Genomic DNA, 20,782 nt, shown 5'->3' with positions numbered 1-20,782 from the left:
CAAGAGGAACAGTGGTCGCGGCTCGGCTCGTCAGTTGGCTGCTGATCGTGGTGTGGAGTGAAGGTGCGCTCGCCGATCTCGCGAAATTCCTGTGATCACCTTTCTTGTGTTGGTGGGACTTACCTGTGACAAAGTGGTGTGGTGGACGCAGAAGGAGCGCAGGAGCACCGCCAATGAGCCATTTGTGGTGCGATTAGGGGCCTTAAAGATGCGTTTCAGCGCCACAATTGGGGCGCTCGTCGTTTTCGGTGAGTCTCTTGTTGCGCTTCCCACCTTCGCGTGTGTGTGGCATTCTTTCGGCGGGAGTGACTCACTTTCTGGCATGTGTTGGGCGACACAGAGGTGGTCAGAGGCGTCGCTGTGTGAGTGGCCGGGAAAGGTGGCCCTCCCGGAAAAAGTGTGCGTAGAAGAGCACCTGAAAAGGCTGCACAGGTGATCATCAGTCCGGGCATTCATCTGGGCCCACAATGCCAGACATTTCTTCAATTATTCCAATTCACCGAGGGCACAATTGGCGACACACAATTGCATCGCGACTCACCTGTGGAGTGAGGAATAGTTGCTCACAAACACAGCCTCAGGGCTGTGGTCAGACAATAGAATTTCTCTGTGTGGCCCTCATTCCGGTGGCCAGAGATGAAATGCGCGGCTCAAATTCAGCTCTGGCATTTCTATCTGACGCCCCTCGCCAGAGACAAAGCGCCAAATCAACTGGATCGCTTCGGTTCACTTGGCTGCTGTTCTGGCCTCTTGAAGGTCTCCGGCTTTCTCCCAGCTTCTGCCCAATCTGTCGCCCATTCCCCGGGATTCACACCATCAAATCCGCGAGCAGACGATCTCCATGCGTATCACTGGCGAGATTAGTAAACATGAAATCACTCCTTTTTTGCGCAATGCCACTTGACGATCATTTTTGAGTGGGATTGTCATGTTATTCCGCCAGCAAAACGGGAAAATTCTGCTTGATAATTGAGCTGTATAGAAATCACACGTCGCACAACATATTTGCTAACATGAAAACAATGTTTTGCCGAGGCAATTTCACAAAACCCTCCTGCGGAAATGGTATCATTTGCAATAATACGAACAAGTTGTTGTCTATCATGTTCACTTCATGACGATGGAATTTTTCCAAGAGATGAAAAGCTTCATAAATTCGATAATTAAAATATTTCTTGACTGAGTGATCAGGAGAAAATGTAATGAAGAGTCGGATGATCTTTCTCTGCTTTGGCGAGTGCCGCGAACATTTTTTTTATGTTTGCCGTGAAGAGAAAATGTACGAAAATTCAGAGACGAATTTAAATGCTTTAAGAGGGGAAATTACACTGCTAAAGTGACAGAAAAAGTTTTAAAAAATGCTGAAGAATCGCCGTGGAATGTTTACGAAGGAGTTCTTGAAGGTGTTTTGCAGGAATGTGGAAGCTTTAATTCATGTAAGGCCGTGAATTCAGTTGAACCATGTCTCAGCCAAGAAGATCAGGAATTGTGGTGATAATTTTGACAACACTCAGACTAAACTGGACGCCACTGAGTTGCATAAACAGCTTGTTTTGTCCCACATTGCAAGAAAGAAGGTTCTATCGGAAGTTAATATTACGTTATTATGAAGAAAAATCTTTCGCAATTCTTGTTTTTCCTTCTGTATTTAGCATGTCGCGGTGAATTAACGTGTGGCGAACGAGGAAAAAAATAGCAAAAGAGTTTTGTTGCTGCGTCTGAACGAGTGGAAAAGTCAATGGTTTATAGCAGAGAATACTTTATGCAAAAGACATTGCTCTACAATGTCTTTTTTGAGCACCAATTCCTAATTGTATTTCCCGTTTAATGGCCTTTTTTGCCTCCTCAGCTCTTAAGAGAGGTTTGCTGTGTGACTCAAGAGAACCTGAAGCTATTTGCTGTGAAGAGGTTGAATTTCAATAGCAAATCTACATGTTTCACGCAACGTCTTCATCTCATGCGTCTCCCAGGCGGAGTGCTTGAAAATTTCTGAGAAGGAATTGTAAGGATTTTTCTGCTTTTCATCCCCTTTCACTTGAGCGACGAAAGAGTTTCTCAAGTGGTTTTGCTTTCTTTCTCTACTTCACGGTAATTCGTGTCTCTCACATAAAAATAATTCATTTTTCCTCTCCACTTGCCAACAAGACGTGACTATGACAGTTTTTTTCGGCGTGTCACCGATCAAAAATTGGGCAGGTATTTAATTAATGAAAAAGAAATGCCTTTTCCACCGCTAAATCACTTGTTATACTATTATTTCTCTCACTATGAAAATGGCCAAAAGAAAGTCATTTCTCTGGCGTTGAGGCAAAAAAACTGTGAGTTTCTTCAAGTGATTTCTAGATGGTATTTCATCAAGCAGTGACAGAACTTTAAGCCATCATTATGAACAATTTGGCTTTCATTGGAAGATCCTCTGAACGAGGTGAAGCTGTAAAGAGAAAGAGATTGCCAAACTGTAAAAGTAATTTTGGGTTCTTGAAAATTTCTTCAATTGCCTACGATTTGAAGGTAATCTCGCGTGTTGAGTCGCGTCTGTGTGTGAGTGAAAGAGCCATTTAACACGGCAGATCAAAAGGGTAACAACAAATAAATGGGGAGTGAAGATTGTTTGGGAAAATTGAGACACGTCGTTAAGTTACATGTAAGATTGCAGACACATTCACTTGCTCTCGAAGTTCATCGACTTTCGCGAGGCGTGTTGCATTTTGCAAATGAGTCTTTTGTCGTGAAAACCTCCTTAATTGATATTAACATGTTAGATATTTAATGTATGATTTCTCACAGTAAAAAGCGAGTGTTTTGGGATCTTCCATCCAATTTCTCTCTAGTCTCTTGTTCTTCTTGATCTCGACGAGAGATTCATGATAATGATGATGAAAGGAAATTAACAACAATGAAGACATTGCCTTAAAATCTCATGTGTTGGTCGCATTTTGACATGATTTGGCGGTGAAACATGCAGAAAAACACACCTTTTAAATCATATTGTATGCAATTTTATCTGAAAGATGTTGTAAATGCTTCATTCACTCAATTTATCATCTGAGTAATTCCCCAGAAGTAGCGATGATTTATGGACTTTTCCTTCCTCACGTTCGCGTGATCTCGGAGTGTCTCTTGAAGGAGATTTGACCGCCCAAGTGAACAGAAACCCAATTTAACATAGATCGTGAGTCACACCCAAGTTCAATCTCGCTGGCCAGAGAGAATAGGTGATTTCGCTGTGGCGCTTTTACAGAGAAATCCCATCCAGAGTGTGTTTTGTAATGTTTAATTGAGTGCCAGTCATTGTATAAGTGTTGGCAAGAGGCGCGCAAGAAGAGAAATGATTCGAATTGTAATGAAGAGCATGTAAAACAGTATTCTTGGATAACATTTCTCATTACAGCTCCCATGTGAATGGTCAAAATTCCTATTTTTGACCTAAAAATTTAGTCTTCCATTATTTATAATGTTTGTAATGTTTTGGAAATGTATTGAAAATGATTTTTTCATTGCCAAATTTTGCAGATGTTCTGTGGAGTGTTTCATGCGTTATTAAATGCAATTATTTTTACGCAAATACGGAAAAATAACTACATATTTTGTATTTCAAAATTCTGTCTTTGAACGACTTCTGGTTCTAGTTCGACTTAATTCGGCTATTGAAGACAGTGAATTTTGGATTAGCCACGGAAATTTGCGGTAGACTTTATCAATATCATTCCGCTATTTCGCAATAAATATTATGAAAGATGTGCACTCATCCAAGATTACAATACCTGGACAATGGTTGGACACTGTGCTGGACGTGGTTAGAGTTGAAAGAAATGTTATTATTCCACGAACGTCTCCGGAAGACTTTACCTTGTTTTGCGTCTCTTCTTTGTCCTCCTCATGAGTTTATTCTGCAATGATGTAAAAGAAGACGAGAAAAAAGTGGAGGGAGTTTAATATTTTTTCTTCTTAAGCTCTCTAAAACTCGTGAGAAAATTTACATGCTGGTAATATATCTTAGAAGCACGGAGTGTTATTAGAGAAGGTGTGTGTTTGTATTCTTCTAGTCGTTTTTTTATCGTTCGGTGATAAGAATTTTCTTGATTATTCCGTGTGGAATGTCTCAATAATATTTTTCTTTTCTATAACCCACTTGATTGTGCGATGTTTGCTCAGATAAACAGAAGGAATCCCTGATATAACTCACCATTTCTCATGTCTTCTGCACCTGCTTGTTTGAGAGGAATGGCGAGGGGAAAAAATTGAGAATATTTTATGACTTTTCTGCCATTGTTTAGAATTGGTGAAGCGAGACCGCGCTGAGAAGATGATGTGACTGGCTAAAGGGTCTCTTTGACTTTGTTGTTCACTTCCGCGAAGACGTTTTAGGTTGATTTCTTTTCGGGGAGAGAAAATAGCAGGTGTCTGACGGCCGTGCATTCTCTGTTGCACGCGCTTTCCTGCAATCTGCTGCAGCTTTCGTTGGAATTCCTGGTGTTTTGGCGGTGCTTAATGAGGGGCTTCCGCCAAATAGCCCTTCATCGATCGCCATGCGGCTGAATGCAAATGATTTCATGTCTATTTCTGTGCATATATCACTCTTAATGGTGGCGAGGAAGTGTGTTCGACTCCCACAAGCGAACGTACGGAAGGAACACGTCTTTCAGGGTCTCATCAGGGGAATGGGCGGCAAATGAGAGTGATGTTTATCGGAGAAACTGAGTCAGGTGTTTGGTGTGTGTGTGCAAAGAGTGGAGGAATAACACTTTTTCTCACTTCTTTTCAGTGTTGCTACCAACAGTCTCCATAGCAGCGCTTGTGGAACCACCGGAGGCATTCTTCAATGGGTCGGCTTACTTGAGACTGCTCACGCCGATGCCACTCTGGGGACATTCAGCAATTAACTTCCGAACATGTCGAGGTATGGTTACTTTTTCCTCCACCGCAAACATATGTATGCTTTCGAAGATGAGCCAACAATGTTGTAATTATATCGGCGGGGAAAACAACATAAATGAGCACGCAATTGGCCGGTCCAATTAGACAATTCTCTTCTGCCCATCGTGCGCCTTATATAATGCACACTGGATTCAGTGGCAGTTGTTATGAAGAGAGGTGAAAACGATTAAAGAATTGCAGGATTGAAATTTCAACCAAATTCTTCCAACTTACAGTCAATTGTTTATGTTTTTGCTGCTCTCGTGTCGTTTTTCTCTCTTTCTCACTCTCAATTGCAGAGGCATTGAAAAAGGAGTTTCAACAGCCACACAACACCTCTTAAGATGTTAATGGTGTTTTGTGTGAGGAGAGCATTAATTTCATTAAACAATTTCACATAGTTTTTGCTGGTCTTGCTCAATTTTTCGCAAGATATCTCAAAGGTGAAGTTTTCGAGTCTTTATCACGCCTCAAGAGGGAATGTAATTGATTAACAAATTGAATTTATGCTTGCAAAAAACCTAGACTATTGAGGATTTCTTGTTTCACGCTCTTTTTGTGCATATTAATGGAATCTCCGGAAGTTTAGTTGAGGTCTGCGCGATATCATTTTCCTGTAATCTGCAACATTTTCAAGGATTATTAGAGTTTCAAAATATCGACGTGATTTCACAACATTGAGTAGAATTCTATGAGTTAATCAACCTTTTAGCGGTGTCTCACACAATAAATTACATTTTCAACTAAAGGCACTTTTAATACAATGGCAGTTTAACTGCGTGACTTGTGCTGAAATGAACTTTATGATGGGGAGAAAGAGAAATTTGTAGAATAAATGATACACATATGGAAGAGAGAAGGTGGAGAAAAAGATGAATTAAATGTTGTGTGAGAATCGATCACAAAGAGGAGAGAGAAAGATGAGAGAAAAGTGTAAATATTGGCAAAGGTGTGCTTTTTAATATGGATTTTCCATTCATTTTTTTTTCTTCTGCTTCTATCTCTAAAACACACCAAAAAAGCGATTATATTTCTCCATGGAATAAATTACACGGTCTAGAAATGAAAAAGTATTTTTGCCCAAGATTCACGTTTGTATATTTTTGCCATTCTCTCTGCATTTCAGGCAGTGAAATCTTTTCACAGCGCTATGCGCAGCACACTCTGCGGCTGGCCGTGCATCCACACTCGGTCACTGTGTCCCTGGCCACGCCGGAGAAGAATAACACCATCGTGGAGTTCGACGGGCTGCCAGGACTCTTCGACAACCGCTGGCACACCATCGAATTTCTCTACCAGCTGGGCACTCTCAATTTGATCGTGGACCGGCAATCAATGGTCATTGGTGAGTGTTTCACAACAGATGCTGATCTCGTGGCAAAGGCGAGGAAGCGCACCTTTCGTGCAGCTTTCTTCTGTTGAGAAAATTGCTCATTTTACGATATTGCAAATTGAGCTTGAAGTGCATTCTTCAGGTGAACAGATGGAGTCATTGCCAGGCATGGTGAAAAGATAATGCGATAAGATTGACGAATTGAAATTGACTAGAAATTTCTGCTTGGATCTCAATCTCAGCATATAATCATTTTTAGCGTTTACATTAGTAATAATAGATTTAATGTTTAGACATCTTGTCAATTAAAGTTATGAATATAAAGCAAAATGTTTGCAATGACAGCGTTGAAAAATACAAAAAGCGCAATTCTCTAATTTGCATTATTATTGCATAATTGACCGTGGGGAGACACAATACAAGTTCTTCAAGTTAAAAATATTATTTGTTGATTCTTTTCTTTTGTCGTTGCAATACTTTGCTTCTGTATATAGAGTTTTCCATTGATTTATTTTGAGTTAAAACGGTAACATTTCCCTTCTAATTTGTTCCACTTGGGGCTTCTTTGTGGACACTCTGTGTAAGCAAATGAGTTGATTTGCTGTGTGAGAATTCTCGGAATATATCTGTGATGTATTTCACATGAACAATTAGCTTTTTAGTGCGAAAAATATGACTTATTGGTGTTTTATCTCCTCCAGCCAATTCAACGCATAACACTGAGTTTCTCACGGACAATGAGGTGAAGAATGAGGCAGCTGTTCTGATCCTGGGCAGTAATTATTCAGGATGTTTGCTGCATGGGCCTGGATTGGTGTTCAACATTTCCACCATTCACTCGGTGGGCGCTCTCTTGGGCGAATGTCCAATGCCCAGCGGTCCCTGCAGTGCTGTCTTGGATGACATCGTGCACAGTTCGGTGGTGAATCACTGCGAACACGATCCGTGCATGCAGCATGGAAACTGTATCAATCGTCCGGAGGATTACGAGTGCCACTGCACAGCGCGGTATATTGGAAAGAACTGCGAAGTGGACGCCGGTCCGCCGTGCCAGGGTGAACCGTGCATCAACGGCGGAACGTGCCTGGAAGATTCTCGTGGCGATTTCCAGTGCTTCTGCGCGGCCGGCTTCACAGGATCTCGCTGCGAGACAGAGCTGAGTGTGCATCCGCTGTGCGAGAACAATCCCTGTCACAATAATGGTACCTGCCGAGTGCTGGGCAATGGCAAGACGTTCGACTGTGAGTGTCTAGATGGGTTTTCAGGAACAGTGTGCGAATTCGATCGAGATGACTGCGAATCCGAGCCGTGCCAGAACTTGGGAACCTGCGTAGATGAAATCGGAGGCTTTACGTGCAAATGTGACGGCACTGGATACACAGGAAATGTTTGTGAGATCAACATCAATGAGTGCAAACAGAGAAATCCTTGCCTGAACGGTGGGAATTGCTTCGACACATTTGGTTCGTTTATTTGTGAATGTAAGCCTGGATTTGGAGGTCCCACTTGTGATGTCATCATAAATGAGTGCCAATCTCAGCCATGTCGCAATGGAGGCGCATGCATTTCCACCAAGAGTGGCTTTACGTGCTCCTGCTTGGCCGGCTACTCAGGGATTATGTGTGAGATCGCTCCGCCGTGTCCGCAGTGTCCCAGCGATTCGGATTGCATTGGCGGGAAGTGTGTTTGCAAGCAAGGAACAACTGGTAAGTCATGCTTGCGATTGCCAAGGCTTATGTGCACTTCTGCAAATGACGCTTTTATTTGCTTCTAGGCACTGTAGGCTATTGTAGCCCTAAGCCGAATCAAAAATCTGCTAAAAGTAATGCATGCACTTGCCTCAATGGGGCCACTTGTGTTGGGACAGCTTCGAATATTTCGTGTATCTGTGCTGCTGGCTTTACAGGTGGATTTAGCATGAGTGTCACCGAGAGAATCAGATTAATAATCTCTGTCTCTCCCACTTAGGTCCTCGCTGCGAGACTCCCATCGCTCTGGCGTTCTCGGATGAGTGTTCATGTCTCAATGGTGGAACTTGTGGCTTCAACTACACGGATTGCGTGTGTCCGCCAGGCTTCGAGGGCAGTCGATGTGAGAGATCGGTGGCTTGTAATGGGAGCAATTGTCCAGAAGTTACTCCATGCGCCTCTCAGCCGTGTCTCAACGGTGGCTCTTGTTATGGCTCAGGAAGCGATATCTACTGCAAGTGCTCTAGTGGATACAATGGTGAGAAAAGTCTGCGAAATTGGTCTGGCCATGGCGACACGCGATCATTTGACATTGTTCTGTTCCAGGAACTCGCTGTGAGAATGACGTGAATGAGTGTGAGAAGGCTGACATCTGTAGTCACGGGATCTGCGTTAATTTGCCTGGTTCCTTCAAGTGCTACTGCGAGCCTGGATACACGGGTGCGGTGTGCGATCTCGACGTCGATGAGTGTCTAAGTCATCCGTGCAAGAACAACGCTGTGTGTCTGAACCTCGTGAATGACTACAAGTGCGAATGTCCAGCTGGATACACAGACAAGGATTGCTCAACGAATATTGACGAGTGTGCAGACAATCCATGCTCAAAGGGATCCACATGTCTCGATGAGATTGCCAACTTTACGTGCGTCTGCATTCCGGGAATGACGGGACGATTGTGTGAGATTGACATCGATGATTGTGAATCGCAACCGTGTCTCCACGACGGGCGGTGCATTGATTTGCTGGGCGGTTATCACTGCGACTGCAAGGGAACTGGATACACAGGTGATCAATGTCAGATGAACATTGATGAGTGCGAGACGAATCCCTGCCAGAATGGAGCGAAGTGCAACGATGAGGTCAATGATTACACTTGTGAGTGTTATGCTGGCTACACAGGAAAGAACTGCGAAGTGGATATTGATGAGTGTGAGGTGAAACCTTGCCAATACAATGGCACTTGCTATGAGAGATCAGACAGATCACTGTACGAACTGTCGGAGAGTCAGAAATATCATCTTCCCAAGATCTTCTCCAATCCCTTCGCATATGAAAACGCTAGTGGATACGAGTGCGTTTGTGTGCAAGGGATTATTGGCAGAAACTGTGAAATAAACATCAATGAGTGCGAGAGCAATCCTTGCTCGAAGTACGGCAATTGCGTTGACGAAGTTGGGACGTATTCTTGTGAGTGTGAGCCAGGATTTGAGGGCAAGCACTGCGAGATCAACATCGACGAGTGCGAGAAGTACAAACCGTGCGTCCACGGAACTTGCATGGATGGCAGAGACAATTACATCTGTGACTGTGATCCTCAGTGGGGCGGAAAGAATTGCAGCGTTGGTCTCATTGGATGCATAACTCAACCGTGTTTGAATGATGGCATCTGCATTCCTTATTTGGAAAATGAGACTCTGCACAAGTTCAACTGCTCTTGCCGATCGGGTTTCCAAGGATCAACATGCGAGAAGATCACAACAATGTCTCTCGTCGCCAGTAGTTTGATCACCGTCAACACATCGAGAGATGAAGGGTATGAGATACAGCTGAGATTCCGCACGACCTTGCCAAATGGCATTCTGGCGTTTGGGAATGGGAACACGTACAGTTACATCCTGGAATTGGTGAATGGACGACTGAATCTCCACTCGTCACTGCTCAATAAGTGGGAAGGCGTCTTTATTGGATCCGGCTTGAATGATAGCAAGTGGCAGAAGGTCTTTGTGGCCATCAATTCTTCCCATTTGGTTCTGTCGGCCAATGAAGAGCAGACAATCTACCCGATAAATTCGTATGAGGGTACAAATGCCAGTCACACGAGCTTCCCAACGACAGATTTGGGTGGAACCATTCCTAATCTCAACTCCTATTTGCGGCACTTGACTCACACTCCCTCTAGTTTTGTGGGGTGCATGGAAGATGTGGTGATCAATGGACAGTGGGTATTTCCGTTCGATCCGGACAACAAGACCATGCGACTGGTGAATGTTGCCCAAGGATGCCCGAGAACTGAGCAATGCAAGCCGAATCCGTGCAATTCCAATGGTCTGTGCTCGGATTTGTGGCACACATTCTCATGCTCCTGCACGCGTCCTCATCTCGGACACACGTGCAAGTTTAACATCACCGCAGCGACTTTCGGTCATGAGAACACCACACAGTCAGCAGCGATTGTGGAAGTTGCTGAGCGACCGAGGAGATCAGTGAGAACCATTGTCGATATTTCCATGTTCATCAAGACTCGCCAGCCGACTGGACAGATCTTCTACTTGGGCAGTGATGATAGCAAGATCCCTTCGAACAGGGACATTGGGGACTCTTACGTGTCGGCTAAACTCCTGGGCGGAGAGCTTCACGTGCAGATTCTCTTCAATGGTACTCCCGAAGCCTACACAGTTGGCGGGAATAAGCTGGACAACGGCAATACGCACTTGATACAGGTCATTAGGAATTTAACTCTGGTACAGGTGAAGCTGAACGGCACAGAGTACTTCAGGAAGACTCTCTCTTCCACTGGGATTCTCGATGCTCAAGTGCTCTATCTCGGCGGACCGCCGCCATATGCGAATTTCTCAACGGAAAGCAACTACTTCAAAGGAATCATTCAAGATGTTCAAGTGACTAATGGATCACAAGTTATGATTGTGGAATTGTATCCTCTGAACGAGGTTAATCTGGATCTTCCGCCGCCTTTTGGAGAGGTCTTAATTGATCGCTCTTCGATCCTCAAAGGGGAGGTTTCTGATGATCTCTGCCGGATGTCGCCGTGTCACTTTGAAGCCTCTTGTCGCAACACATGGAATGACTTCGTGTGCATCTGTCCGCGAGGATACAAAGGAAAGTACTGCCAAGACATTGAGTTCTGCGAACTGCACAAGTGTCCAGGAAATGCCACGTGCCAGAATCTTGATGATGGATTTGAGTGCATCACAAATATGACATTCCAGGGTAACGAAGGTAGTCCAATGGCATTTGAATTCCTGCCCAAGGATCCCGATATGCCTGATGACTACCAGCAAACCAGTATTCAACTCTCGTACAGAAGTAAAACCGGCGGAACGTTGTTGTATGTCCAGGACAAGGATATGTATTTCGAAATTGCTGTGTTCAATGATCAAGTAACTGTCCAGTGGAGATTATCGTCAGATCTGCCGGAAACTAAGCGCTTCCACAAGGAAGTTGCGGACTATGATTGGAGCACAATCTTCATCAGAGTTCAGGATGGTAGTCTGGAGGGTGGTTGGAAGGGATGGGAAAACATGCCTGATCCCAATCCTCTTATTTTCGCCACTGTGGATCAGAACGCCTTGTTGCATCTCTTCAGTGGAAAATTCCTCATTCACTTGGGCGGTGTGCCGCCAAATGTGGACAACAGTATTCCCAGAGGACCAGCAAACAATGGAGCGAAGTTCAAGGGATGCTTGGGTGAAGTGAGAGTTAATGATCTCCTGCTGCCGTATTTCCCTGACATTGAAGTGTACAAGGGAAAGATGGAGCCTCGTTCGCACTACGCTCTGAACTCCACCAAACCGACGGAGGGCTGCATTTTGTGCTTCCAGCACGATTGTGACAACGGCGGAAAGTGCATGAATCCCTCTGATCAGTACGCTTGCGAATGTCCTTTGGGATACAGTGGAGATGATTGCTCACTCAATATCGATGAGTGTTTGACGGCTGAGTGCACGAACAATTCCACTTGCAGTGACGGAATTGCCAATTACACCTGCAATTGCATGCCAGGATTTGAGGGACGACACTGTGAGCTGGACATTGATGAGTGTCAGTCTGATCCTTGCCACAATGGCGGTACTTGCACAAATCTCCTCGCAAACTACAGTTGTTCCTGCACAGAAGACTACGCTGGGACGCAGTGTGACGTTCTGCGTCTTGTGACATGTGAGAATTATCCCTGCAGGAACGGATCGAGCTGCATAGATGGATACAGTGAGTGTTCTATTGTCTTTATGGTAGGAATCTTGTATAATTTGGCTTGATTTTACAGATGGCTTGACAGGCAATAACTTCACGTGCAACTGCTTGGAAGGATTTGAAGGGCCGCTTTGCGACACTGCTTTCTGCATGGTAGAACCCTGTAGGAACGAAGGATTCTGCTTCTCTGAGCCGCCGGTAAGAATCTCTGAAGTGCTTTCAATGCTGTAAAATTGATGTGATTTCTCTTCTGCAGTTGCCGCCAATTTGTCAGTGCAGCTTGGGATTCGGTGGAAGACTCTGTGAGATCAACATTGACGAGTGCGCCTCGCATCCGTGCCAGAACGGTGGCATTTGCACGGATGCCATTGGGGAGTACCGATGCAATTGCACAGGAACTGGATTCGATGGAGTGCATTGCGATCATGACATTGACGAGTGCGCGACTGAGAGAATCACTTGTGGCGGAAGAGGAATGTGTCTCAACACTCGAGGATCCTTCAAGTAAGGACTAGAACTGGCACGCAAGGAAGGCAATGTTGCATGCTCAGCAATCTCTGATTGATTTTCCAGATGCAACTGCCAAATGGGACTCTGCGGAAGATTCTGCGACTCACCCGATCCGTGTTTGGAGGAGGGAATCTGTCACAATGGTGGAGTTTGCATAGAGAACTGCGACGTGGAGCCTGGATACACTTGCAATTGCACTGAAGGCTTCACTGGGAGGAATTGTTCGGAAATCGTGAGTAGATTTGTCACTTTCTCACGCCTTACCTATCATCCTTTCCACGACATTTCACGCATGGCTGTAGGCTTTCTCTTTTGGCACATGTTTCTCTGGCTATCAGGAAATCTCTTCTCTTTTAGGACACTAATTCTTACACATCCTTCGTGTACTTGTACATGAAGCGCGCAGTCAGAAATTCACTATCATACTTTTACTAAGCACATCATCTTTGCGCTCTTCTCTTTGCCTTCATTCAAGTGTTTGTGGGGTTTTGGATTACTGATTGAGCTTTTTGGTACAGGCGACACCACTCGAGGGCGGCTACGCGCCTACGGACATCGCGATAATCGTGGTGCCGATCGTTGTGGGGCTGCTGGCGCTCGGCGGCGGCCTTCTGGCGGCTTTCCTGGTGATGGCGCGCAACAAGAGGGCCACGAGAGGCACCTACAGTCCCTCGGCGCAGGAGTACTGCAACCCGCGTCTCGAGATGGACAATGTGCTCAAGCCGCCGCCCGAAGAGAGGCTGATCTGAGTTATCATCACATTCCGCCTGCTCAGCGCATTCCACGCATGCAAGACGATTCACACATACACACGACTAAATGCGGGTTTTCCCTCTATATTTTTATACATAACGATTTACTAGAATGAGAACCTATTTATTCGAACGCGTAGTTGGAGAAAAAAAAAATGTGACGTGTTGCCTTGAATGAATTTATGTGATATAAATAACGATAAATTAAGACAATACAAGAGGAGGATTCTTTTAAATATAGACACAGAAGGCGGGAAACATTCTTAAATTCTCTCTAAGTAATTTTACAAATGCTAGAATTAATGAGATGAAGAGCTTAGGTGATAGAAGTGCGAGATGATGAGGAAGGAATTAGGCTAAATTGGTACTTAAATGAGAATATCAAGTGAAAAATGCAATTGTACAAAAGAATTTTGGTACTGATTGATATCTTTACGTCAGTATTTTTAATTATTTCACAAATTCGCACGGAGTTTCCACCTCAGAATCAGTTTTAATGGTTTTAATGGTGAGAGAAGCTCTTCTCGAATGAGAACTGCGAATTTTTACAAGTAATTTAAATAATTGTAATTAATCAGACAGCTTCACAATCAAACTTTTATTAGTTAATTGTCTTTGCGTTTGGATAGATTGAATATATAAGATTGCGAATGGTGCGGCATAACATTGAGAAGATTATATGAAGATATTGCAATGAAATTTGAGGAAATACTCGTGAAAAGCCTCAACCGTCCTTTTGATAACGACAAGAACTCACAAAGTAGTATGAAAAGTTGCCTTAAAAGTGCCGTCCTGAATGATAAAAACATCCTTTTTGTACTTAAATCGTTAATTAAGACGCTATACAAAGTGTAAATATTAAGGATTCGAGATTTCCGCACCGAGTTAGAACCAGTAATTGAGGAGAATCCATCAATTTGCAAAAAATACCACGAGAACCAAAGGGAAAATTTGACTTCGAGATGGTGTTCAATGACGACTGTTTAAACTTAAGCCTCACAATGTAATTTTCCCATGAAATAAAAGTGGATTTCTTCAACACAAAAGAAGTAATCACGTTCTTTATTAAAATATAACTCCTATCTACAATTTTATCTCAGTGATAATAACAATTACAGTTCTCTATAAATACGATTTGCAGATAAATTTTTGCTTCCGAAATAAATTACGACAAAATTTTCGCGTACAAAGCATAGATTTTTTTTTCTTCGGTAACACACAAATTCTATCATCTAAATAATTCGCAAAAGTATTAAAGACAAATAATAAATAATTTCTCTTTGGGAAGAAGCTAAATTATAGAATTAATCAGTTCTGAAAATATTCAAGATATTCCGTCTTTTTTTGGTATTTGAATCTTTAGTAAGCAAATTCGAAAAAAACACAAACTAATACATTTGTGAAGCCAATTGCGACTAGAAAATGATTTGAAAGTCTTCGAGAGAGCGCAAAACTCAGTTATATCCAATGATAGTGATGAATTTTGTACGAAAGTTGGACTCCAATCGACGATATTGCTGTGATTTCTCTCTTTAGAGTTGAAATATCAATTGTTTTTGGTCTGAATTGTCATCAGTTTGTTGGGGGATTCAGTGGAGTCTCTGCAGTGGAGAAATATTGTCGGGTTTTCCGCGCCTCGTCGCCACTGGTGGAAGATCAAGGTCCTGACTTCGTCCGGCCGCGGAAGAGCGATTGTTCAGAAACTCTCGAATGTGCTCCACAATCAGTTCAATGGCCACTGAAAGGCAGAAATGCAATTAATCAATATATCTGAGAACATAATCTTCGTTCTTGAACTGCGAGATAAGATTTCACTCAATTATTTTCATAATATTTATTCACACTCATCGAGTAAATATTTTTGTTGAGAAGAGTACAGAAAATGGAAAATATTGATTTCGTCAAGAAGAAGATATTCTGGCACAATAGATCTTTGTTGAATCTGTTAAGCTCAAGTTCGAGGAGGAAAAGCTTCATCGAGGTTGGAAAAGCCAAATAAACATTCATCAAACGAAATTAGGTAAATCAAAATCAAGACGGCGAATTAAGTAAGAAGTACTCAATCCTCTCGTCAACACAAGAGAACCCATAAATCATATCATGATTCAATGATATCTAGCCATATTATCTCCCCCTTGACTTTTATTGTTACCAGATTCAAAAGTTGAAAAACAAATGGAATGGGAATGATTTGAGAGTTATCAGGACGTTTTTCACCTTTGGTGCAAATTAAGACAAGACATAGAGAACCTGACATACATTTACCAATGCTATTTCTACAGAATACCATTTCATAAGTAGTACAGAGACGCTTTGATCGGAAATACAGTACACAAGAAGGAAAAAAGATAAGAAATCATTATACAATTTCCAAAACACTTCAGAATAAAAACACTTTTACAAATATTCCTTCGTCTAATAAGTAAACTAGATACTTTTTGGTGATTTTACATCAATTTGCTTGTGTGATTAACATATCTACACAAATTTGTTAAGTAGCTACTAAAACAGAGGGTGATTTCGAGTCTCTTTTACATGTTTTCTTTTTTAAGTTCAAATACATAACTTACTCAATAATTTTGAAAAAAAAAAACTATTTCAAAAAGCAGATCAAAATGACATGGTTTTCTATTTAAAAAAAATCACCCTTTAACGCAGAAGAGCCGCTGCACCATTGCAGAGTTTTCTTTCATGTTGTGCATCATGAAATGGTGCAGTTGGGCTCTTCTAGCGGCCTATAAAAGCACCTCTCTCGAGGTTAATACACTAAAATCTAGTCTTTATTAGTATTTTATCGCTATTAGTGCTCTCGATCACGTCGTTGCATGGGGAAAAGTGGCGGCAGATTGGCCGTGGAGCCTCCGGAACGAAGCAATTCGCCGATGTGTAGCACAATAAGGTCTATAGCCACTGTAAAACATAAGCAGAAGTCGATGCTAATTCTCTCTGCCCTCATAACTTATTCTAGGCATTATTAGCTCTTCTGGATGGAGGAATTTGCATCACCCATTCTCAGCCTGAGCGTAGCTGAGAAGGGGTGCTTATCTGCCGAGAAGCATAGTCACATTGGTAAATGTTTGCATTTCAAGTCCATAAACAGTAAACTGCGCTCAAAGTGCGCGCGCGCACAAGGCGAGAAAACAGAAGGAAGAGACAGAGATAAGAATCGTGTGAACTGATAACTCTCAAATGGCATTCTTGAAAGCAATTTGCCGTGTGGGGATTTGCGAGAGGTGTTTGGGAGATGAAGTAATGAGAGAGATTGAGACACACCTGTGTTGTCAGCTCCGCGTGGAATGATCACATCAGCGAATTTCTTGGTCTGCAAGAGAGGAAGGATCGTTAGTTCGCCGCCCATGAGTGTGAATGGCAAGGGGAAAAGTGGATTCACCGGTGAGCAAAACTCCTCGAAGGCTGGCTTCACGTAGTTGAGATAGTAGTTGAGCACCTGGTCGAGATCCCTGCCCCACTCATTGACATCACGCGGAACGCGGCGAGCCAGGCGAGTGTCCGAATCCGTGTCCACGAAGAGCTTCATGTGGAAGAGATCCCGAATCTCTGGGAAGTAGAACGTGAGGATGCCCTCGAACATCACCACGTCCATGGGGTAGATGGTGATAAGGCGCTCCGGATGGAGGGAGTTCGTGCGGTAATCGTAGGCTGGGATCTCCACCTTCTTCCCAGCCAAGATGTCCTGCAGCGTCTTCAGCATGAGTTTCTCGTTGAAGGCATCTGGGTGATCGAAATTGAACATTCCCCGTTCCGCCTTTGACTTCTCACTGGCTGTCAATTCGCGGTAGAAGCTGTCCTGGCTGATGCAAACGACCTATTCCGGGAGACAAGTCTCAGTCTTCGCCCATAACCTCACTTTCCTCTCTCCGGACCTTTTCGCTCGGCCAAATCCTACCTGTCTCTGCGTGTGATCCATGTCCGCCTGGCCCAGTTGCTCCATTATCCTCTTGCACACTGTCGACTGCACGGTAAAACATCAAATATTAGCCATTTTATCTGAGACAACTCCGGGCTGGGAAGAGTCCCAGAAAATCACCTTTCCCGATGCCGTTCCACCGGCCACACCAATCAAAAAGGGCTGCTTCACTTCACCATTGGTCATTGCACTGGATTTTGCACCATTCACACTGAGATAATCAGTTTTATCACCCATTTTTCTGTTTTTCCTCCGCCTGAACAACACGAACAATTTTTTGCGAAGAATGTCGACTAGAGTTCTGCGCCGAAGGATTTCATCTTCTCGGGTTGCCCGATGAGGGATTTTTATTTTTGCCCCCTTTTTAACCCTTTGCTGGCTTATGAAAATCTCTTTTGTACAGACTTGAGTATTTATTGATTAAACTTATTTTATAATCTCGGCTCACATGTAAGTGGACTCCTCTTCAAGACCATTTGACTTATACTCCTCAGGTTTCTCCTCTTCTGGTTTCTTCGGATTTCTCTTGTGTTGAATGTACAAGTAGACGAAGATCAGAAGAGTGGGAACGAAGAACACCTCGCCAAAGAGGTAAATTGCTCCTACGAAGGTCTCCAGCGTATTTATGTACACAGCACTGTACATGGCAGGGAAGATGAACTGCACTAGTGACTCCATGATGCCCAGAATTGAGTAAACTCGACCTATTTCATTGGGTTCCACAAATGTCGAAATTATGCTCTTCAGGGCTATCGGACGGCATCCCAGGAAGAGATCTACAACTGTTCCAACATAGTAGGCAACAGAAGAAGCGGCGAAGGCGAGGATTGGCTTTGAGACCACAGTTCCCACCGTTGAGATCACGCCAATCAATGCGTCTGAGCACTTGAGAAACTTGCTGACGAAACTAATCATAAATACTGTTCCCAGGAGTGCTATGAAAGTGCTGTAAGTGAGGAAGAGTGCGTATTCAACGGCTTGCCAATTGAACTTCTTCCTGGCGAATGGATAGATAAAGTCCGTCTCGCCTAAAGGAGGTCCCAAGAAGGTGAAATAGGCGCCGATAAGGAGGATGATCAAGATCTGTTTGTTGCCCTCGCGCTTCTGAGTCAGGACTTTGATGCAATCCTTGAGGAGAGTGGGATCAAAGAACTCCAGCAAGGCGTTCTTTTTCTTTTCAGGTGTTTTGGCTTCTTGGCCATTCTCCAGATTCACACCGTTTGTGCCATTTGTGTCACCTTTTTGCTCTTCCTGATCGCGAGGCGCTGGGACTTCTTTTATGAAGATCAGTGCATAAACGATGCCCACGATATAAATGATCAAGCATAGCAGAAACAGGTCTGAAAATGGAGAGAAAGAGATGATTTTATGCTCTATTCTTTAGATGTTATTAGCCTGACACACTTACAGACATATCCAAGCTTTTCAAAGAGATAACCACTCCAAGGAACTCCGGCAATCGGGATGAGAGAGATCGAGACGGCAAGAACTCCAAACCTACAACAATAAAAAAGTTGCTATATCGCCATAATTTGTGAACAAATCACCAGATAAGCGTAATATCTGACAAAAATACCGAGAATTGCAGATTTCTTCACCCCTTGACTTGCAATCAATTAGTGCGAGACATCTCCATACAATTACTTTTATGAGGCAAAAGAAAATATACGAGACTTTAATTAGGTATCAAAGCCAAAGCGAGAATCTATTCGAGAAATGCCATCACTGGCTTCAAAATATTTATGAGCTTTTTTGTTGTGACTTTTTTCCTAACTCGTGTGGTTCTCGAGATTCCGTCATTCTTGCTTGCACCTCCCAAAAAACGAGCTTTCGATTTCCATATCATATTCTCCGCGTTCTCCGCATAGTTTCTTTTGTGTGAGATTAAAGGTCTCTTGTTGCTTTTTGCTAAACTCACCTGAAGGTTCTATCCTCTTCAGCTGTAATGTCCGTGATGTAGCTGTAAACTCCCATTAACATGAGTGTGAATCCTCCAAACATTGCGGGTAGGAGTTTCTCAAGGATACCCGCGAATTCCAGTGGTAGCTGAAGCATGAAAATGGCGGAAATGAAGAGAGCTTGAAAAAGAATGAGATGAATTAAGATTGCGCTTAAGTAAGTGGTGGGAAATATTATCTACCGAGGCATCCAAGGAATTCTCCTATGATGGGTAGAAGAAGAAGAGGCTTTCTGATCCTCTTCTTGTCACTCCAGCCGCCAGCGAAGATGACAATAATCAGAGGGAAAATTGCAGAGATTGGAGCTCGGTATCCCTTGATCAGAGCCACAATCTTTTGACTCTCAGTCTCGGCTTGACACACCTTTTCCTTCAGCACATCGAGATTCACCTCTCCAGCTTCGTTCACCAGCACCACTTCCGCTCTGTTCTTCTCCGTATCGCCGGTCATGTTCATCACATTCACTTCCGGAGGCGTGACTTCAGTGCAATCGATGTTGTGGATTGTTCTGTTGATCATGTTGGTGCAGACGATGTCCTCCAAGTGCAGATTCACGCGACAAGTTTTCTCCAGCTCGAGATTCTCCATGGCGGCGATGAGGAAGCATGTTGGAAGAAGCCAGCAAACCAGAAGTGGCTCCACCGTAATATGCCTCCAAAATCCGAGGACTTTCTTGAATTTATCGTAAAAAGTCACTTCAACCATGTTCAACAGTTCAACTGGCACTGAAATGATCTCACAACGACACTAACAATTCACTTCTAACAAGTGCTAATGAAATTTTTCTACTCGAGTTGCATTTAGTTAGGCAAACGAGATCTCAAGAAACTTGTTGGAACAACTAAATCGTCATCCTTCCTCGTGACTTCCGAAATCTCAACTGATCTCGCGCGCTCCGTCCGAATGTCGCTGAGGATGTCCAAGCGACCGCCAGGTGAATGAAGAAGAAATAAATAGAGACGGAAAACCTGTTTATATGCGAAGGCTTCTCAGCACAATCTTCTGCCACAGTAATAATTGTATTGGAATTTCTGAGACTCGTTTTTTCTGGCAGCATCTTTCAGCCTCATCTTCACACAAAAAGACACGAGCGACACAAGAAGCACTGGACAACCTCAAAGCCGGATATGACCTCAAGTGGGGGAGCTAAGAATTATGTAAATTGTTTGTTGGTAAATAAAAACACACGCTCCAGCAATTTTGTCATGCAAAAAGCCAATTATAAAATCGCAACAGGTGATTTATTAAGAAGCGATTGGCAAATTCTTGTACTGCTCGAGGGCTTATTGTCAATTAATCGCCAAGTTCGCAATGAGATTGCACTTTTAACGAATTATTGACCATCTTGAGGGGTCAAAGAACAATCCAGGTGATGATTCCAGTGATTAAGAAAATCGCCTTGAGCTATGAGCAGGTGTCGCATGGTTGATTGAGTTTAGTGGCGAAAAGGGCGGCAAAGTATTGGGCGGGAAAAATGTCCCGCAATC

The 20,782-nt window shown here is 43.4% G+C and overlaps 3 protein-coding genes across 6 annotated transcripts; 1 reads left to right on the top strand and 2 right to left on the bottom strand.

Annotated features, from left to right (window-relative positions):
• The first annotated feature begins 29 nt into the window (after positions 1-29).
• On the top strand, positions 30-20,460 carry LOC132255695 (protein crumbs). 3 transcript variants are annotated; one of them, XM_059751824.1, is made up of 11 exons: positions 30-248; positions 4,766-4,900; positions 6,044-6,262; positions 6,952-7,956; positions 8,025-8,156; positions 8,219-8,476; positions 8,545-12,162; positions 12,221-12,345; positions 12,404-12,651; positions 12,721-12,889; positions 20,350-20,460. In XM_059751824.1, the coding sequence occupies exons 1-11, from the start codon at positions 209-211 to the stop codon at positions 20,443-20,445; spliced, it is 6,045 nt and encodes a 2,014-aa protein (XP_059607807.1). In that variant the 5' UTR covers positions 30-208; the 3' UTR covers positions 20,446-20,460. The 3 variants fall into 3 exon arrangements, with proteins under 3 accessions (XP_059607807.1, XP_059607815.1, XP_059607799.1); XM_059751832.1 differs by lacking the exon at positions 20,350-20,460 and adding an exon at positions 13,015-13,141; XM_059751816.1 differs by lacking the exon at positions 20,350-20,460 and adding an exon at positions 13,176-14,458 and having other exon boundaries at positions 31-248.
• LOC132255775 (uridine-cytidine kinase) lies at positions 14,542-17,636 on the bottom strand. Of its 2 annotated transcripts, none has more exons than XM_059751930.1 (5): positions 17,458-17,636; positions 17,317-17,382; positions 16,801-17,235; positions 16,683-16,731; positions 14,542-15,147 (listed from the first exon to the last, which is right to left on the bottom strand). In XM_059751930.1, exons 1-5 carry the CDS (start codon positions 17,572-17,574, stop codon positions 14,999-15,001), a joined length of 816 nt encoding a protein of 271 aa, XP_059607913.1. In that variant the 5' UTR covers positions 17,575-17,636; the 3' UTR covers positions 14,542-14,998. The 2 variants fall into 2 exon arrangements, with proteins under 2 accessions (XP_059607913.1, XP_059607921.1); XM_059751938.1 differs by lacking the exon at positions 14,542-15,147 and adding an exon at positions 15,201-16,319.
• On the bottom strand, positions 17,738-19,749 carry LOC132255739 (probable peptidoglycan muropeptide transporter SLC46). Its single transcript, XM_059751883.1, has 4 exons — positions 19,478-19,749; positions 19,256-19,415; positions 18,746-18,834; positions 17,738-18,677 (listed from the first exon to the last, which is right to left on the bottom strand). The coding sequence occupies exons 1-4, from the start codon at positions 19,743-19,745 to the stop codon at positions 17,782-17,784; spliced, it is 1,413 nt and encodes a 470-aa protein (XP_059607866.1). The 5' UTR covers positions 19,746-19,749; the 3' UTR covers positions 17,738-17,781.
• Positions 20,461-20,782: the final 322 nt, after the last annotated feature.

The sequence above is a fragment of the Phlebotomus argentipes genome, unplaced genomic scaffold, assembly GCF_947086385.1.
Source record: "Phlebotomus argentipes unplaced genomic scaffold, Phlebotomus argentipes genome assembly contig_6, whole genome shotgun sequence".
Lineage (NCBI taxonomy): Eukaryota > Metazoa > Arthropoda > Insecta > Diptera > Psychodidae > Phlebotomus > Phlebotomus argentipes.
The sequence above is the reverse complement of the archived record's forward strand: the minus strand, read 5'-3'. Positions and strand labels throughout refer to the sequence as shown.

Bases quoted from the DNA above. Each gene is read 5' to 3' on its own strand.
- LOC132255695 (XM_059751816.1), top strand. From the start codon at position 209: ATGCGTTTCAGCGCCACAATTGGGGCGCTCGTCGTTTTCG. The intron at 12,346-12,403 runs GTAAGAATCTCT...TCTCTTCTGCAG, and splicing joins TCTGCTTCTCTGAGCCGCCG to TTGCCGCCAATTTGTCAGTG. The intron at 12,890-13,175 runs GTGAGTAGATTT...TTTTTGGTACAG, and splicing joins GGAGGAATTGTTCGGAAATC to GCGACACCACTCGAGGGCGG.
- LOC132255775 (XM_059751930.1), bottom strand. From the start codon at position 17,574: ATGGGTGATAAAACTGATTATCTCAGTGTGAATGGTGCAAAATCCAGT. The intron at 17,236-17,316 runs GTAGGATTTGGC...CTCCCGGAATAG, and splicing joins TGGATCACACGCAGAGACAG to GTCGTTTGCATCAGCCAGGA. The intron at 16,732-16,800 runs GTGAATCCACTT...CCTCTCTTGCAG, and splicing joins TCGAGGAGTTTTGCTCACCG to ACCAAGAAATTCGCTGATGT.
- LOC132255739 (XM_059751883.1), bottom strand. From the start codon at position 19,745: ATGACCGGCGATACGGAGAAGAACAGAGCGGAAGTGGTGCTGGTGAAC. The intron at 19,416-19,477 runs GTAGATAATATT...TTCTTTTTCAAG, and splicing joins AGAATTCCTTGGATGCCTCG to CTCTCTTCATTTCCGCCATT. The intron at 18,835-19,255 runs GTGAGTTTAGCA...TTATTGTTGTAG, and splicing joins GAAGAGGATAGAACCTTCAG to GTTTGGAGTTCTTGCCGTCT.